Source organism: Tachyglossus aculeatus, chromosome 2 (assembly GCF_015852505.1).
Source record: "Tachyglossus aculeatus isolate mTacAcu1 chromosome 2, mTacAcu1.pri, whole genome shotgun sequence".
Taxonomy (NCBI): domain Eukaryota; kingdom Metazoa; phylum Chordata; class Mammalia; order Monotremata; family Tachyglossidae; genus Tachyglossus; species Tachyglossus aculeatus.
Genome location: NC_052067.1, coordinates 22,401,227 through 22,421,904, shown reverse-complemented (window position 1 = coordinate 22,421,904; position 20,678 = coordinate 22,401,227). Strand labels below are relative to the sequence as shown.

Sequence of the window (20,678 nt, the reverse complement as noted above, 5' to 3'; positions counted from 1 at the left end):
TTATTATTACCTCAGCACTCAGAACAGTGCTTGGCACATAGTAAGCGCTCAACAAATGCCATCATTATTATTATTACCTCAGTGCTCAGAACAGTGCTTGACACATAGTAAGCGCTCAACAAATGCCATCATCATTATTATTATTAACTCAGCGCTTAGAACAGTGCTGGGCACATAGCATAACAAATACCATTATCATTATTATTATTATTACCCTAGAGCTTAGAACAGTGCTTGACACATAGTAAGCGCTTAACAAATGCCACCATTATTATTATTACCCTAGCGTTTAGAACAGTGCTTGACACATAGTAAGCGCTCAACAAATGCCATCATTATTATTATTACCCCAGCGCTGAGAACAGTGCTTGGCACATAGCATAACAAATACCATTATTATTATTATCATTACCCTATAGCTTAGAACAGTGCTTGACACATAGTAAGCGCTTAACAAATGCCGCCATTATTATTATTACCTCAGGGCTCAGAACAGTGCTTGGCACATAGTAAGCGCTCAACAAATGCCATCATCATTATTATTATTACCCCAGCGCTTAGAACAGTGCTTGGCACATAGCATAACAAATACCATTATTATTATTAGTACCCTAGAGCTTAGAACAGTGCTTGACACATAGTAAGCGCTTAACAAATGCCGCCATTATTATTATTACCTCAGTGCTCAGAACAGTGCTTGGCACATAGTAAGCGCTCAACAAATGCCACCATCATTATTATTATTACCCCAGCGCTTAGAACAGTGCTTGGCACATAGCATAACAAATACCATTATTATTACTATTACCCTAGAGCTTAGAACAGTGCTTGACACATAGTAAGTGCTTAACAAATGCCATCATTATTATTATTACCTCAGCGCTCAGAACAGTGCTTGGCACATAGTAAGCGCTCAACAAATGCCATCATCATTATTATTATTACCCCAGCGCTTAGAACAGTGCTTGGCACATAGTATAACAAATGCCATTATTATTATTACCCTAGCGCTTAGAACAGTGCTTGGCATATAGTAAGCGCTCAACAAATGCCATCATTATCATTATTACCTCAGCGCTCAGAACAGTGCTTGGCACACAGTAAGCGCTCAACAAATGCCATCATCATTATTATTATTACCCCAGCGCTTAGAACAATGTTTGGCACATAGTATAACAAATGCCATTATTATTATTATTATTACCCTAGCGCTTAGAACAGTGCTTAGCACATAGTAAGTGCTCAACAAATGCCGCCATTATTATTATTACCTCAGCGCTCAGAACAGTGCTTGGCACATAGTAAGCGCTTAACAAATGCCATTATTATTATTATTATTACCTCAGCGTTCAGAACAGTGCTTGGCACATAGTAAGCGCTTTAACAAACGCCGCCATTATTATTATTACCTCAGCGCTCAGAACAGCGCTTGACACATAGTAAGCGCTCAACAAATGCCATTATTATTACCACCTCAGCGCTTAGAACAGTGCTTGGCACATAGCATAACAAATACCATTATTATTATTAGTACCCTAGAGCTTAGAACAGTGCTTGACACATAGTAAGCGCTTAACAAATGCCGCCATTATTATTATTACCTCAGCGCTCAGAACAGTGCTTGGCACATAGTAAGCGCTTAACAAATGCCATCATTATTATTATTACCCCAGCGCTTAGAACATTGCTTGGCACCCAGTATAACAAATGCCATTATTATTATTATTATTACCTCAGCGCTCAGAACAGTGCTTGGCACATAGTAAGCGCTTAACAAATGCCATCAGTATTATTATTACCTCAGCGCTCAGAACAGTGCTTGACACATAGTAAGCGCTCAACAAATGCCATCATCATTATTATTATTACCGCAGCGCTTAGAAAAGTGCTTGGCACATAGCATAACAAATACCATTATTATTATTATTACCCTAGAGCTTGGAACAGTGCTTGACACATAGTAAGCGCTTAACAAATGCCGCCATCATTATTATTATTACCTCAGCGCTCAGAACAGTGCTTGGCACATAGTAAGCGCTCAACAAATGCCATCATCATTATTATTATTACCCCAGCGCTTAGAACAGTGCTTGGCACATAGTATAACAAATGCCATTATTATTATTACCCTAGCGCTTAGAACAGTGCTTGGCATATAGTAAGCGCTCAACAAATGCCATCATTATCATTATTACCTCAGCGCTCAGAACAGTGCTTGACATAGTAAACGCTTAACAAATGCCATTATTATTATTACCCCAGCGCTTAGAACAGTGCTTGGCACATAGCATAACAAATGCCATTATTATTATTATTACCTCAGCGCTTAGATCAGTGCTTGGCACATAGTAAGCGCTCAACAAATGCCATCATTATTATTATCATTACCTCAGCGCTCAGAACAGTGCTTGGCACATAGTAAGCGCTCAACAAATGCCATCATCATTATTATTATTACCCCAGCGCTTAGAACAGTGTTTGGCACATAGTATAACAAATGCCATTATTATTATTATTATTATTATTACCCTAGCGCTTAGAACAGTGCTTAGCACATAGTAAGTGCTCAACAAATGCCGCCATTATTATTATTACCTCAGCGCTCAGAACAGTGCTTGGCACATAGTAAGCGCTTAACAAATGCCATCATTATTATTATTATTATTACCTCAGCGTTCAGAACAGTGCTTGGCACATAGTAAGCGCTTTAACAAACGCCACCATTATTATTATTACCTCAGCGCTCAGAACAGTGCTTGACACATACTAAGCGCTCAACAAATGCCATTATTATTATCACCTCAGCGCTTAGAACAGTGCTTGGCACATAGCATAACAAATACCATTATTATTATTATTACCTCAGCGCTCAGAACAGTGCTTGACACATAGGAAGCGCTCAACAAATTGCCGCCATTATTATTATTACCTCAGCGCTCAGAACAGTGCTTGACACATAGTAAGCTCTCAACAAATCCCATCATTATTATTATTACCTCAGCGCTTAGAACAGTGCTTGGCACATAGTAAGCGCTTAATAAATGCCATCATTATTATTATTATTAGTAGTAGTAGTATAATTAATTCCCTGCAGCCAAACCTCGCAACGAGCCACCCCGCCCTCACAGCAGGCGCGCATGCGCGCAGCCCCGCCCTGCGCGGGAACGGCGCGAGGCCCCCGGAAGTGGCGCGCGCGCGCGTGTGTGCGCATGCGCGGAAGCGGCGGGGGGGAGGAGAAGAAATAGTCCCGCGGGAGGACATCGAGGTTTCCGTGGCTGCCTTTCGCCTCGCGCCGCTCCCTCCCGTCATCCGCGCGGTCGAGCCGGCGTAAAAAGACAAAAAAAGTCCGGTTCCTCCGTCGGTCAGGGAGAGCCGCCCGCGGCGGAGAAGAAGCGAGGGGAGGGGAAAATGGCAGCGGACAAGGCCGCAGGTGAGGCAGCGCCCTTCTTCCCCCCGCCATTGCTCCCGCTTCTTTTCTCCCCGCGCGCTCCTTCCGCCGGCCTTCTTACGCCGTGGCGGAGGGATCCGTTTCGGGGACGTGTGCGGGATCCGTCCGCGGTGCTGCGGCTCTCCTCAGGAGTCCATCCCCCTCGATAGTCATTCATTCATTCAGTCAATCAATCAATCAATCGTCTTAGTAAGCGCTCAGTAAATACGATTGAATGAATGAACCTGATTAGCGCGTATCTACCCCAGAGTTTTGGCCCATCATCATCACCATCAATCGTATTTATTGAGCGCTTACTGAGTGCAATCAATCGTATTTATTGAGCGCTTGCTGTGTGCAGAGCACTGGACTAAGCGCTTGGGAAGTACAGTTTGGCAATATATAGAAACAGTCATCATCATCAATCGTATTTATTGAGCGCTTGCTGTGTGCAGAGCACTGGACTAAGCGCTTGGGAAGTACAAGTTGGCAACATATAGAGACAGGCCCTGCCCAACAGTGGGCTCACAGTCTAGAAGGGGGAGACGGAGAACAGAACCAAACGTACTAACAAAATAAAATAAATAGAATAGATATCATCATCATCATCATCAATCGTATTTATTGAGCGCTTACTGTGTGCAGAGCACTGGACTAAGCGCTTGGGAAGTACAAGTTGGCAACATATAGAGACAGGCCCTGCCCAACAGTGGGCTCACAGTCTAAAAGGGGGACACTGAGAACAAAACCAAACGTACTAACGAAATAAAATAAATAGAATAGATATCATCATCATCATCATCAATCGTATTTATTGAGCGCTTGCTGTGTGCAGAGCACTGGACTAAGCGCTTGGGAAGTACAAGTTGGCAACCTATAGAGACAGGCCCTGCCCAACAGTGGGCTCACAGTCTAGAAGGGGGAGACAGAGAACAAAACCAAACGTACTAACAAAATAAAATAAATAGAATAGATATCATCATCATCAATCGTACTTATTGAGCGCTTACTGTGTGCAGAGCACTGGACTAAGCGCTTGGGAAGTACAAGTTGGCAACATATAGAGACAGGCCCTGCCCAACAGTGGGCTCACAGTCTAAAAGGGAGAGACAGAGAACAGAACCGAACATACTAACAAAATAAAATAAATAGAATAGATATCATTATCATCAATCGTATTTATTGAGCGCTTGCTGTGTGCAGAGCACTGGACTAAGCACTTGGGAAGTACAAATTGGCAACATAGAGAGACGGTCCCTGCCCAACAGTGGGCTCACAGTCTAGAAGGGGGAGACAGAGAACAAAACCAAACGTACTAACAAAATAAAATAAATAGAATAGATATCATCATCATCATCATCAATCGTATTTATTGAGCGCTTACTGTGTGCAGAGCACTGGACTAAGCGCTTGGGAAGTACAAGTTGGCAACATATAGAGACAGGCCCTGCCCAACAGTGGGCTCACAGTCTAGAAGGGGGAGACAGAGAACAAAACCAAACGTACTAACAAAATAAAATAAATAGAATAGATATCATCATCATCATCATCAATCGTATTTATTGAGCGCTTACTGTGTGCAGAGCACTGGACTAAGCGCTTGGGAAGTACAAGTTGGCAACATATAGAGACAGGCCCTGCCCAACAGTGGGCTCACAGTCTAAAAGGGGGACACAGAGAACAAAACCAAACGTACTAACGAAATAAAATAAATAGAATAGATATCATCATCATCATCATCAATCGTATTTATTGAGCACTTGCTGTGTGCAGAGCACTGTACTAAGCGCTTGGGAAGTACAAGTTGGCAACATATAGAGACAGTCCCTGCCCAACAGTGGGCTCGCAGTCTAAAAGGGGGAGACAGAGAACAGAACCAAACGTACTAACAAAATAAAACAAATAGAATAGATATGTACAAGTAAAATAAATAAATACATAAATAGAGTAATAAATATGTACAGACATATATACATATATACAGGTGCTGTGGGGAAGGGAAGGAGGTAAGGCGGGGAGGATGGAGAGGGGGAGGAGAGGGCTCAGTCTGGGAAGGCCTCCTGGAGGAGGTGAACTCTCAGTAGGGCCTTGAAGGGAGAAAGAGGCCTATATTATGTATATATGTTTGTGCATATTTATTACTCTATTTATTTGACTTGCACATATCTCTTCTATTTATTTTATTTTGTTAGTACGTTTGGTTTTGTTCACCGCCTCCCTCTTTTAGACTGTGAGACCACGGTTGGGTAGGGACCGTCTCTATATGTTGCCAACTTGTACTTCTCTAGCGCTTAGTACAGTGCTCTGCACACCGTAAGTGCTCAATAAATACGATTGATTGATTGATTGATTGAGCGCTTATCGTGTGCAGAAGCAGCGTGGCTCAGTGGAAAGAGCCCGGGCTTTGGAGTCAGAGGTCATGGGTTCGAATCCTGGCCCCCGCCAACTGTCAGCTGTGTGACTTTGGGCAAGTCACTTCACTTCTCTGGGCCTTAGTTACCTCATCTGGAAAATGGGGATGAAGACTGTGAGCCCCCTGTGGGACAACCTGATCACCTTGTATCCTCCCCAGCACTTAGAACAGTGCTTTGCACATAGTAAGCGCTTACTAAATGCCATCATCATCATCACTGGACTAAGCGCTTGGGAAGTACAAGTCCTCACGCCCCGACAGTCGTTCATTCATTCAGTCCTATTTATTGAGCGCTTACTGTGTGCAGGGCACTGGGCTAAGCGCTTGGGAAGTTCACGTCCCCACTCCCCGGCAGTCGTTCATTCATTCAGTCCTATTTATTGAGCACTTACTGTGTGCGGGGCACCGGACTAAGCGCTTGGGAAGTGCAAGTCCCCACTCCCCAACAGTCATTCATTCATTCAGTCCTATTTATTGAGCGCTTACTGTGTGCAGGGCACTGGGCTAAGCGCTTGGGAAGTACAAGTCCCCACCCCCCGACAGTCGTTCATTCATTCAGTCCTATTTATTGAGCGCTTACTGTGTTCAATCAATCAATCAATTGTATTTATTGAGCGCTTACTGTGTGCAGAGCACTGTACTAAACGCTTGGGAAGTACAAGTTGGCAACATATGGAGACAGTCCCTACCCAACAGTGGGCTCAGGGCACTGGACTAAGCATTTGGGAAGTACAAGTTGGCAACATATAGAGACGGTCCCCTAAAGCGCTTAGTCCAGTGCTCTGCACACAGTAAGCGCCCAGTAAATACGATTGAATGAACGGGCTCGCTTCGGGGGAGCAATTAGGTGATAATAAGTACGTTCCTTGTTAAGCGCTTACTCTGTGCCAAGTACTGTTCTAAGCGCAGAGAAGCGGCGTGGCCCAATGGAAAGAGCCTGAGCCTGGCTCTGCCCATTGTCAGCTGTGTGACTTTGGGCAAGTCACTTCACTCCTCTGGGCCTCAGTTCCCTCATCTGGAAAACGGGGATTAAGACCGTGAGCCCCCCTCCGTGGGACAACCTGATCACTTTGTAACCTCCCCAGCGCTTAGAACAGTGCTTTGCACATAGTAAGCGCTTAATAAATGCCATAATTATTATTAAATCCAGTTCCGCCACATGTCTGCTGTGTGACTTTGGGCAAGTCACTTAACTTCTCTGTGCCTCAGTTCCCTCATCTGGAAAACGGGGATTAAGACTGTGAGCGCCCCCCCCCCCCCCCCCCGTGGGACAACCTGATCACTTTGTAACCTCCCCAGTGCTTAGAACAGTGCTTTGCACGTAGTAAATGCTTAATAAATGCCATAATTATTGTTAAATCCAGTTCTGCCACCTGTCTGCTGTGTGACTTTCGGCAAGTCACAACTTCTCTGTGCCTCAGTTACCTCATCTGGAAAATGGGGATTAAGACTGTGAGCCCCCCGTCCCGTGGAACAACCTGATCACTTTGTAACCTCCCCAGCGCTTAGAACAGTGCTTTGCACATAGTAAGCGCTTAATAAATGCCATAGTTATTATTAAATCCAGTTCCACCACATGTCTGCTGTGTGACTTTGGGTAAGTCACTTAACTTCTCTGTGCCTCAGTTACCTCATCTGGAAAATGGGGATTAAGACCGTGAGCCCCCGCCCCCCGTGGGACAACCTGATCACTTTGTAACCTCCCCAGTGCTTAGAACAGTGCTTTGCATGTAGTAAGCGCTTAATAAATGCCATAATTATTGTTAAATCCAGTTCCGCCACATGTCTGCTGTGTGACTTTGGGCAAGTCACTTAACTTCTCTGTGCCTCAGTTGCCTCATCTGGAAAATGGGGATTAAGACTGTGAGCCCCACGGGGGACAACCTGATCACCTTGTATCCCCCCCAGCGCTTAGAACAGTGCTTTGCACATAGTAAGCGCTTAACAGATGTTATATAAAAAAAAGCACCGAGGCAGATAGTCCCTGTCCCCCATGGGGCTCACAGTCGCAATCCCCATTTTACAGGTGAGGTAACCGAGGCACAGAGAAGTTCAGAACCCACGACCTCTCACCCCCAAGCCCACGCTCTTTCCACTAGGCCATCCTGCTTCTCATAAGCACTTAAATATCTTTAAAAAAATCAGGAGAGGGATTGTTCCACTTGAGTCGGGAGGCCTAAAGAAAACCCTCATGCAGATGGTGGGACCATTCATTCGGTCTCAGGGTGATAATAATATCAATAATAATAACGGTTTTAATTGCTTTCTATGTGCCAAGCACTGTTCTAAGCCCTGGGGTAGATACAAATTAGGTTGTCCCACGTGGGGCTCACAGTCTTAATCCCCATTTTACAGATGAGGTAACTGAAGCACAGAGAAGTTAAGTGTCTTGCCCAAGGCCACACAGCAGGCTAGTGGCAGAGCGGGATTAGAACCCACATCCTCTGACTCCCAAGCCCGGGCTCTCTCAACTCGTTCTCTGGGTAAACCGGTGATTGCCGCTTGTTCTTTCTGCCAAGATTTTGGTCTGTATTCTTCCCAGCCCTGCCAACTGTCAGCTGTGTGACTTTGGGCAAGTCACTTCACTTCTCTAGGCCTCAGTTCCCTCATCTGTAAAATGGGGATGAAGACTGTGAGCCCCCGTGGGACAACCTGATCACCTTGTAATCTCCCCAGCGCTTTAGAACAGTGCTTTGCACATAGTAAGCGCTTAATAAATGCCATCATTATTATTATTATTCCCTAACTTTTGTGGACCCTCTCCCTCCGATTTTTTTAAAAATCCGTTTCCAAAGATTTAGTCGTACCTTGCGCAAATCTCAGACCCACTCCCTACTCTTCCGCCTCACAAATAGCCGCAATCTCTGTTCCTGCTCATGAGAAGTCATCTCTCACAATTATTTATGTCATTGTGGAAGCTAAGTGCTAAATGACTTAAGCATTTCAAGCTAATATTTGTGGGGTTTTGAGTTCTGTGTGCTGAGCACTGGGGTAGATACAATAGCAGCAGATCAGACTCAGGCCAATAAGAATCTGAGTGGGGTTTCACAAAATCAACATTTCTTTCGATAACTTGGTGGACAATATGTATGTGAATGTGTGCATATCAATCCATCAACTGTATTGATCGCTTACTATGTGCAGAGCACTGTACTAAGCGCTTGGGAGAGTACTTATCTTTGTTGTGCATGCTGATCATATTTGTCCCCCCCCATCCCCCCCGCCTTACCTCCTTCCCCTCCCCACAGCACCTGTATATATGTATATACGTTTGTACATATTTATTACTCTATTTATTTACTTGTATATATTCTGTTTATTTTATTTTGTTAATATGTATTGTTTTGTTGTCTGTCTCCCCCTTCTAGACTGTGAGCCCGTTGTTGGGTAGGGACCGTCTCTATATGTTGCCAACTTGTACTTCCCAAGCGCTTAGTACAGTGCTCTGCACACAGTAAGTGCTCAATAAATACGATTGAATGAATGAATGAACGAATATTTGACTATGAGGCTACTGACAGTGAGAGCCTACCCATGTGGTACAATAAATTTACATGTAACACAAGGCTGTTTTGTGTGCCTGAAAAGATTGTGTTTTGACAGCCGCTGGTGCACCTGTTGCACGTTTTCAAATCATATCTTTTGGCTTCCCGGCTCAAGTGAAATAATCCCTCTCCTGATCTTTTTTTTTAAGGTGTTTTAAGTATTTACTATATGTCAGACTCTTCCCGGCTCAAGTGAAATAATCCCTCTCCTGATTTTTTTTTTAAGGTGTTTTAAGTATTTACTATATGTCAGACTCTTCCCGGCTCAAGTGAAATAATCCCTCTTCTGATTTTTTTTTAAGGTGTTTTAAGTATTCACTATATGTCAGACTCTGTGTTAAGCAGATAAAAGGTGATCAGGTTGGACCCAGTCCATGCCCCACATGGGGCTCACAGTCTTAATTCCTACTGTACAGTTGAAGGAATGGAGGCACAGAATAGTGAAGTAACTTGCCCAAGGTCACACAGCAGACAAGTGACAGAGCTGAGATTAGAACCCAGGTCCTTCAGACGTCCAGGCTCATGCTTTATTCACTAGATCACACAGCTTCCCAATGCCGATTACCTCTTGTCAAGCCGTGTAGGAGAGTTTGGGCAAATGTGAACAACAGCTCTATTATACTCTACTCTCCCAAGCGCTCAGTACAGTGCTCTGCACACAGTAATTTAATCGATTCATTGGACTTTACCGTAGCTTTAAACATTTTCATTTTGGTGTCAGGCTTAGTTTCCAGATGTTGCTGAACTTTATTAGTTTGCCTAAAGACAAACTGTGAGTTAGACTGTGAGCTGGTTGTGGGCAGAGAATGTGTCTGTTGTTGAATTGTACTCTTCCAGTCGCTTAGTACAGTGCTTTGCACCCAATATAAGTGCTCAATAAATACTATTGAATGACAAGCTGTCTTGATTACTATTTACTGCTTTGTCCACGTGAATCGTTGGATAGCATGCTATCTAGGTAGATAAATTTCCACCCAAATTCTGTCTTGCAAAAATGGGTGATAGACATCAGCGTGTCTTCTTGTTTATGTGCACAGTCAACAGCAAATAATAGCTCTTGAATAATTGCCCTCAAGACTTTCATTAATGCTAATAGTCTGTTGGTGGAAATTTTTTAGTGGTTGGTGGATTATTTGTGGATCGAAAGTGTTTTCTAATACCGGCTTTAACCCTCTCTCTTCACCCTTTTTTATGGAATTTGTTAGGTGTCATGTTACCATTGTTCTGGTATTTGTGTCAAATACTGTTCTAAGCATTCAGTTGACTTGCCCAAGGTCCCACAGCGGGCAAGTGGTGGAGGTGGGATTAGAACCCAGGTCCTTTGGCTCCCAGGCTGGTGCTTTGTCAGTGAGCTTTTTCAATGCTCAAAGTCAATGCTTTTTCACCTCCTCCAGGAGGCCTTCCCAGACTGAGCCCCTTCCTTCCTCTCCCCCTCGTCCCCTCTCCATTCCCCCCATCTTACCTCCTTCCCTTCCCCACTGTACCTGTATATATGTATATAGGTTTGTACATATTTATTACTCTATTTATTTATTTATTTATTTTACTTGTACATATCTATTCTATTTATTTTATTTTGTTAGTATGTTTGGTTTTGTTCTCTGTCTCCCCCTTTTAGACTGTGAGCCCACTGTTGGGTAGGGACTGTCTCTATATGTTGCCAACTTGTACTTCCCAAGGGCTTAGTACAGTGCTCTGCACACAGTAAGCGCTTAATAAATACGATTGATTGATTGATTGAGGCCATGCTGCTTTTCCTCTTCATCTCAGACTGGCTGTCTTACTGCAGCTTTGTAATAGCCCAAGGTTCTCCTACTTCAACCCAGCCTGCACATTTCGCTCCTGTAATGCTAACCTTCTCACTGTACCTTGATCTCATCTATCTCCCTTCCGACTGTAACCCACGTCCTGCCTCTGTCCCGGAATGCTCTCCCTCCTCAAATCTGACAATTACTCTGTCTCCTCAAAGTCTTATTGAAGGCATACCTCCTCCAAGAGGCTTTCCCTAAGCCCTCCTTTCCTTTTCTCCCACTCCCTTCTGTGTCATCCTGACTTGCTCCCGTTATTCATCCCCTCCCAGCCCCACAGTACATATATACCTATCTGTAATTTATTATGGAAATGTCTGTCTCTCCCTCTAGACCATAGGCTCATTGTGGACAGGGAATGTGTCTGTTTATTATTATATTGCACTCTCCCAAGTGCTTAATACAGTGCTCTGCACACAGTAAGCGCTCAGTTAATATGATTGAGTGAATGAAAGCCAAGGTTGCTGCTGATATCGCACTTATGAGAGTACTTACTTGCTTTCTGGCCAATAGCTATGAATGCACCTGGACAATTCAGGTACGGGCATTAGTGGTAATGCAAATCAGCCCTCTTGTTTAAAGCTGTAGTAGTTATGACATTGGCAAAGGCAGTTCTATCCATGTCAACTGGAGGACCTTGCAGGATTCTTAAGATGTACATTTTTTAATTTCAAAAGGAGAGGAAAGAAAATGTCGTGCTGTCAAATAGTTCTGTTTAGGTATGGCCGGTAAGGGGTGAGTTGAAGCAAAAATAGACACAGATCTGAAGGAGTTGAATAAACTGAGAGGATGAAAAGGAGGCATCTAAAGTGAAGATAAATCATCTTATGGAGCGCTTACTATGTAAGAGCACTGTACTAAACACTTGGGAGAGTACAGTACAACAGAATAAATGTAAAAAAGGGTGAAATAAACTCAAAAGGGATCACGAGCCATTCCTATATTTACACTCTAAACTATTCTTAAGAATTTTAAAAGTAAAAGAATAATCCAGTCATGGCCCTTGCCCAGGCCAGACTGCTCAAATCTAGTTCTGGTCATGATTCGGTACGAATTTGGCCTAAACTGGAAGAGTCTTGGAGCTTGTTTCTGGGGTTACTGTCATCTGTGTACTGTTTCCCAGGGGCCCAGTAGACTATAGGGCAATTTCTGCTCACCTCAGAATCAGGAGTATCCTTGGAGGACTGTGAGCCTCAGAGCAGCTCATTCATTCATTCATTCAGTCGTATTTATTGAGCACTTACTGTGTGCAGAGCACTGGACTAAGCGCTTGGGAAGTACAAGTTGGCAACATACAGAGATGGTCCCTACCCAACAGCGGGCTCACAGTCTAGAAGGGGGAGACAGACAACAAGACAGAACATATTGATAACATAAAATAAATAGAATAAATATATACAAGTAAAATAGAGTAATAAATATGTACAAACATATATATATATATATATATATATATATATACAGGTGCTGTGGGGAGGGGAAGGAGGTAAGGCGGGGGGGATGGGGAGGGGGAGAGGAAGGAGGGGGCTCAGTCTGGAAAGGCCTCCTGGAGGAGGTGAGCTCTCAGTAGGGCTTTGAAGCTCATTGTGGATAATAAGTTCTAAAAGGATGGAGGCTTTGTCCATAAATATCCTCCTCCTAATTATAACTGTAGTATTTAAGTGCTTATTCTGTGCCAAGCACTGGGCTAAGCCTGCAGTCCTTATCCCGCACAAAAACCATAGGAAGTAGTAGTAGTAGTGATTGTATTTAGTAAGCACTTACTGTGTGCATACCTCTGTATTGAGGGCTGGGAAAGAACACAAAGGTGGAAATCAAGAACTTGTAGTGCGTAAGACCTAATTCTATTAAAGTACATAAAGATGGTCGTTTGGAGTCAGTTTAGGCAATGCAGTGCCTTTGGATTTTAGTGTAATTTTGTTTTTGGGATATAGCAGACCAACAAAATGTCTTATGTTTTGTATAAGTATTGAGCGTTTACTATGTGCAGAGCACTGTACTAAGAGGTTGGGTGAGTACAGCACAACAATTTATAATGGACACAGTTCCTGTCCACAATGAGCTAAAAGATGGATTAAGAAAGAAGACCATAGTGGGGTAATAAGTCAGTTTTATTGACAGGAATTAATGCTTGAATAAAATACTACCATCAGGGTCTGTTAAGAACTTTGAATGATCCTTTTCCAAATAGTGCTGCCCAATTAGTGTATTTAGTGAGGCTAGATTTCCCAGAAAGTATAACAGCCATGCAAATTAGTTAAGAAACAAGGGGTCCAGAGCCTGGAAGTAATTAAGCTAGTCTTAAAAGAAATCAAGCTGTAATCAAATTATTTAAAAAAAAATATGGAAAAATCTCTGATTCATTAGTTTTAACTTTGGAAAATGTGGGTAGGGTTGGAGAAGCTTTGCGGCTGGTGAGTTTTGAGCGTCCATCTGCAGGGGTGGTTTGAAGTGCAACACTTGGAAAAACAATAGTATCTTGTCATCTGCAGAAGCATCATCTCTTTTTTTATTAATTTTTACTTGCAGTTAATTTTAAAAATGGTATTTAAGTGCTTACTATGTGCCAGAGACTGTATTAAGTGCTGGGGTAGCTACAGGGTTGTCAGGTTGGACACAGTCCGTATCCCGCATAGACCTCATAGTCCAAGTCCCCATTTTACAGATGAGGTAACTGAGTCAGTTATCCACTGTTGAGGTAAATGACTTGCCAAGGTCACATAGCAGACAAGTGGCAGAGCTGGGATTAAAACGTAGGTCCTTTTAACTCCCAGGCCTGTGCTCCATCCATTAAGCCATGCTGTTTCTCAGCAGCAATTCAGCTATATCATATTTTTTTCATTATGCAGTTTGCATATAGCATTCTTCCCTCCCCATGATTATAACGTAATCTTCAAGTTGAAGCAAGTAGACTTGGTGTTGGAAAATAAGATTGTGCACTAACATATGACATCAGTCAGGACGTGATGCTGCTTCACCTTTTTATTTTATTTTTAAGATATTTAAGTGCATACTATACGTCAGCCACTGTACATCGTGCTGCCCTTTTTTTTACTGCATTCTGTGAAGTTGCAAAAATAAAAGAAATACAAGAGGTTTTGTTAATGGTATTTGTTAAATATTTACTATGTGCCAGGCACTGTACTAAGTGCTGGGGCAGATGGAAGCTGATAGGCTTGACACAGTCCGTTTTCCACGCGGGGCTCACAATCTTAATCCCCATTTTACAGATGAGGTAAATGAGGCACAGAGAAGTTAAATGACTTGTCCAAGGTCACACAGCAGCCAAGTGATGGAGGCAGGATTAGAACCCAGGTTCTCTGACTTCCAGGCATGTGCTTTTTCTACTAGTCCATGCTATTTCTCCATTTCTTCATCTCTGCCCTAAACCTGATCTTACTCTTAGAGAAGCTGTGTGGTCTAGTAGCGAGAAGCAGCGTGGCTCAGTGGAAAGAGCCCAGGCTTTGGAGTCAGAGGTCAGGGGTTCGAATCCCGGCTCCGCCAACTGTCAGCTGTGTGACTTTGGGCAAGTCACTTAACTTCTCTGGGCCTCAGTTACCTCATCTGTAAAATGGGGATTAAGACTGTGAGCCCCCCCGTGGGACAACCTGATCACCTTGTAAACTCCCCAGCGCTTAGAACAGTGCTTTGCACATAGTAAGTGCTTAATAAATGCCATTATTATTATTATTATTATAGTAGAGCACAGGCCTGGGATTCAGAAGGACCTGGGTTTTCCAGTTCCACCACTAGTGATCTGTGATCTTGGGCAGGTCACTTAACTTTCCCTTGTCTGTTACCTCATCTGTAAAATGGGGATTGAAACTGTGAGCCCCGCATGGGACAGGGACTAATGTCCTACCCGATTTTCTTGAATCCACCCCAGCGCTAAGTACAGTTCCAGGCACATAGTACGTGCTTAACAAATACCATCATCATGACATAGTAAATGTTTAACAAATACCATTAAAAAAGCACTCTTGTGTTTCTTTGTATTTTTGCAACTTCACAGAATTCAGTAAAAAATGAGTGGCTGGGGTAAAATATTTTGCTAATTGTGGACTTAGTAATACAGGAATTGGAATTGAAGAATGCTAGTTATGGGGGTGTTTTCAAGCCATCTACCTTTTGCCCCATTAATGAATACTGAATCCATGGTTACTGCAGTTTTCACATAACACAAAGTTCAAGCACATAACTACCGAGTTATAGCAGAAATGATTGACTTTATTTTTTATCCAGTATAGAGTGGGATAATGATAAACTTAAATATTGAATTATCGTAATTCATCTCTTTGTTTCCGCTCAAAAAGCCAACATAAAATTGTTTTGTATTTGTGGAATTGAATAGGGTCATGGTTTGAAAATGTTGAAACCATGACTTTTAAGCACTGTATAATTTACAAATAAAAAGCATTTGGAACTTATAGAAATAAAACAAGAGGCTTGTTGTTTTTAAAGAGAGCAGTTTAGATTCTTATCACTTATGTGACATCAAGGCTGAAAATTCCAGAGAGAAAATTTCATGGAGAAGGAAACAGGGGTTGGATAATGTTCCCTTGGGCAAACAATCACTAGAACAAAATGTAGGTTAACACCAATGAGCTAAGACCAATACAAGAGAAGATGCAGTTTTACAAAGGGTGAAACAGCACAATTGCTGCAGGTTTCTTTTTTAAATTTTCTAGCAGCTTCAGTTCCCGTTTCACAGTAGTAGGGTCAATCAATCAATCAAATTTATTGAGCGCTTACTGTGTGCAGAGCACTGTACTAAGTGCTTGCACTGTACTAAGCAGATCGATAGGTATAGGGTTAAGTATATTACATTTTGAGTAGTTTTAGGTTTTCATTAATACTCTCTAAATTTTATTTTCATTTTTGATTGCATCTTCAACATAACTAACTTTGAAAAAGAATAGGGTGAAAAGTGATACTAAATTCCTTTGGAAAAAGAACAGGGAATATTTGTGCCAGTTGGAGTACTGGAAGTGGAAGTACTTGGGTGGGTGAAAGAGATAATGGAAAATGGGAACATACTAGTTTTACTAATTTTAATACATTTCAGGACATGTACCATCACTAGGCAACTGAGGTTTAAGTGATTAGCTAAGATTAAGACACATGTCTGCTACTTTCTGAGTAAATGAACACATTTAATCTTCAGATTTAAGATCAGATGTAATTGTGGATTACCGAAGCTCGCTGTTCATACTTCAGTTGCCAAATAGCAGTCCTGATTTAACATCTTAACCTTTTTAGGAGAAATGCTGATACCAGGAATTCTTAGGAAAAGATATGGTTCAAAACCAAAATGTTAATGTAGTCAACTACTAAGCATCAAAGGAAGGTTCCATTTATTTCATTTGTAGGGCAGAAATCTTGTACCAGGTAACAGCATTAGTTCTTTAGAGTTAGACTAAATAAAAAAGAGTGTCCTGGGAAGGGACATGGGTAGTCTGTTTATGGAGGGGAAAACCTGGAATACTTTGTTTCCCTAACACAGGGTGTTTTCATTATTTCAGATCAAGGAACAGAGAAACATGAAGGAACGGGTTCCTCCTCAGGGATTACAGATCAAGAAAAAGAGTTATCAAGTAATGCCCTGCAAGCTTTCACAGTAAGAAATTAGTTCGTATTAATCTATTGTTGTTCAGGATTCTGTCAAGTTCAATAACTTTTTTGTTGATTAAACTATTTTATTTGCAGGCCTGGTTCTGTATCACCACAAGATCAAAGCTGCCAAGAAATTGGTTGGCTAATAAAATTATGAGCATTCAGTAGTTTCATTGTGGGTAGGGAATGTGTCTGTTGTATTCTCCCAAATGCTTGGTACAGTACTTGGCACAAAATAAACGTTCAATAAAGACTATCGACTAGTCCTTCATAAATCCTGATGATATGAGAATGGGGGTATAATAAAATGAGCACATATTAAAGCATACTTCCAAACTCTAGAGGTTCCAACAAGGCTTGTTTGTATAATGTTTCTTAAGAAAACTAAGTGAAGACTCCTCCCTCCAGCCCCCAACACCCACATACACTCCTTCATTCATTCAATCATATTTATTGAGTGCTTACTGTGTGCAGAGCACTGTACTAAGCGCTTGGGAAGTACAAGTTGGTAACATATAGAGATGGTCCCTACCCAACAGCAGGCTCACAGTCTAGAAGGGGGAGACAGACAACAAAACAAAACATATTAACAAAATAAAATAAATAGAATAAATATGTACAAGTAAAATAAATAGAGTAATAAATGCATACAAACATATATACACTCCCTTGTCGCCACACTCAGATCAAGCCTCCAGTAGAGTAGTACAGCTCAAATAGTTTTTATAAATCAAGTGAGTATGTACATGGAATTTCTATTCATATTTTGCCCTCTAGCTCTTGTAATTTTATTTAATACTATATTTTGGGTTTATGTGCATGTCTAGCAACCCACCCCCACTCTGCTTTCCCCTTATATTGTAAACTCCTCTAGGACAAAGAGCTTGTCTTATTTATTGTAATTTCCCTCAGGTTCCAATAGAACATTAGGCCCAAAGTAGCTTGGTTATTACTAATGATGATTCATTTGGTTATTTTGTTCACTTGCCTAGCTCCTTTTATTCTTTATTCATTTGCCAGAATTCAATTTATGCTTTATTGTTTTGTTTTCTTCATGTCCGCAGAATTTCCTAATTTTCTGACCACTTGGTTCCCATGTTCCTCTTCTGCCTCCCATCCCTTAAACTCTTGGTGTCTCGCAAGATTCTATCCAAGTTCTCTCCTCCCTCTACACCCACTTCCTTAGAGCTCATCCACCTGCATGGCTGTAGCTACTGTTTCTATGTGGACAATTCCCAAATCTACCTCTCTAGCCTTAATTTCTCCCCTGCCTCCAGCACATCTCCTCTTGGATTTACCCTAAGCACCTCAAACTTAGTATGTCTAAAACCAAACTACTCGACTTCCCCTCCTAGTTTTTCCATCCCAGTCAATAACACCACTATCTTCCCTGTCCCAGAAGTCCACAACCTCAGTGTGACCTTGGAACCCTCACTGTTTCTTAATTCTCCCATTCAACCTGTTGCTAAATCCTGCCATTCTTCCTACATGGCATCTCCCAAATTCAGTCTTCCCAAATAGCTACCATTTTGGTACAAACCCTAATCTTATCATGACTAGACTATTGTATTATCCTCCTCACTGGTTTCCTTGCCCTCAACCTTTCCCTAAACTACATGCCGCTGTTAGGATTATCTTCCTGAAGTGTGGCTTGGCACATATGTCTCTGTGCTCCTTAAGGCCTTCAACAGGCTCCCTTTGTCCCGTGCATCAAACCAAAATTCACAACTGACGTCAGGGTTCTCCAACTAGTCACCCCTCATACATATCTGTTCTCTTCAGCCACAGTATCTTGCTCTCTACTCTCTGTTCTTTTGCTCACGCTGTCATCTTGGATTGGCACTCTCCTCCCCACAAATCCATCAGATCATAGCCTGCCTTCTTCAGAGCCCTCCCGAAAATCCACCTCCTTTATTACGCCTTTTCCAATTACTTCGTGTCATCCCCATCATACAAAGCTATGTACTTCTATTTGCTTATACAGTCGTTCTTTCAATTACTTTGAAAGAACTTTTGAAAATACTTTTATGTTGCTCTCTGAGTTTAAGCTTGTGGGCAGTGAATGTGTCATTTGCTCTAACCTTACCAAGTCCTTAGTACAGGGCACTTTACTTATAAAATAACTCTCAATAGAGCAGAAAAGAGCACTTAACTTTTTAATTATTGCTTAGTATTTTCAGCCTATATGTGACTTGACCTTTCAGGATGTGTTTCTCTGCATTATTTGGGTACGAGAGTTGTATATATTTTGATTTCATTTTTTTGCATTCAGTGTAGGTCCTGGACAAAACCAAGTGACTTCTGGAGATTGCTACGCTTACAGGATTTGAATATTTTTTTCTAACTTTCCCGACATTGATATTCCTGCTAAACGAAGTGACTGTTTTTATTTTGGGCAGGGAAAGTTAATATTTTTATTCTGCACCGTAGATGAATTGAGCCTTTTTGTCTTAGCAGATTTTGCTTAAAAGCCATTTTAATGCGTAACTTGCTACTGAGAATTCCTGTAATAATTCTGTGTACTATTTTTAGGCTGGAAATTATGATACTTGTCTGCATCACCTTGCCTGCCTGCAAGATATAAACAAAGATGACTACAAAATTATTTTGAATATTGCTATAGCAGAATTCTGTAAAAGTGACCAAACAACCACAGATAATTTGAGACAAACACTTAATCAACTGAAGAATCAGGTAAGCCGCAAATCGATGAACTTCTTAAAATGTATGAACGTTTTGCTACTCCTGGTAGAGAAGGAAATATTGTTTCTAATCTAGTACTACAGAATCCAAAATACAATTTTAAAAATATAAAAATCTTAAAGCATGGAAAAATATTCTTAGGGAAACAGCACGGTGTAGTGGATAGAGCACAGTCCTGGGTGTCAGAGGACTTGGGTTTTAATCCTGGTTTCACCACTTGTCTACTGTGTGACCTTGGGAAAGTCACTTCTCTGGCCTTCACTTTCCTCATCTGTAAAATGGGAATCAAATACCTCTTCCCCCTCCTTAGACTGTGAACCCCCTTGTGGAATAGGGCTGTGTCTGACCCCATAATCTTGTATCTACCACAGTGCTTAGTTCGGTACTTGGCACTTAGTGCTTAACGATAACACTATTACCATCGTTACTGTTGTTATTATTATTATTTTTCCTCAACTAGTGTTTCATTATGCTTTTGGTCTAAAATATTCCTGAGAAACTAGGAAACCTTTTGTTTAATAACGTGAGCCTGTTTAGGTATAGCGAACCCTGGTTTTGGAAGAAATGGTTTGTGCATATTTGTGCAGCTTCAAGCATGTTGACTACTACAGGAAGTCTGACTTATGACAATGGGCATTTACATCATCTCTGAATTTACACCTTGTTTCAGTATAATTATGACACCTGAGTGAAATAGATCCAGATCTGAATGAATGGAATCTCTTCCTGTCAAAACTGCTGACCTGTCCTTTTCTTTTCTTCTTCTCCCTTTTTTTTTTTCTTCCTGTACCCCAGATTCTGGTCCAAACTCTTCAAAAAGTCCCTTCAGATGAACGCAACACCTCCAATCTCACCCAATTCCATAAATCCATTTTTTTATTAAGAAAAAATAGGTCCAAAATTTGCAGTCCATATCCCACCTGAGGCTCACAGTCTTAATCCCCATTTTACAGATGATGTAACTAAGGCAAAGAGAAGTGAAGTGACTTACCCAAGGTCGTAGAGCAGACAAGTGGCAGAGCTGAGATTTGAACCCAGATCCTTCTGTCTTCCGGGCCCGTGGTCTAGCCGTTACATCGCTTTGCTTCTCCACTAGGCTAGCTTGAGGGGGCTTGTTGAAAGCAATTCTCTGCGGTCAGCTTGTTTTGTTGCACAAAAAAGGAAAACAA

At 41.8% G+C, this 20,678-nt stretch overlaps 1 protein-coding gene across 2 annotated transcripts in view; it reads left to right on the top strand.

Annotated features, from left to right (window-relative positions):
• Positions 1–3,249: 3,249 nt before the first annotated feature.
• The window catches only part of CNOT10 (CCR4-NOT transcription complex subunit 10), a 68,520-nt gene continuing 51,091 nt past the window's right edge, over positions 3,250–20,678 (top strand). For both annotated transcript variants that reach the window (XM_038770148.1, XM_038770147.1), the window contains exons 1-3: positions 3,250–3,430; positions 16,716–16,810; positions 19,339–19,500. In XM_038770148.1, the coding sequence (XP_038626076.1) occupies positions 3,409–3,430; positions 16,716–16,810; positions 19,339–19,500 (279 nt within the window). In that variant the 5' untranslated portion in view covers positions 3,250–3,408. The remainder of the gene's footprint in view (positions 3,431–16,715; positions 16,811–19,338; positions 19,501–20,678) is intronic.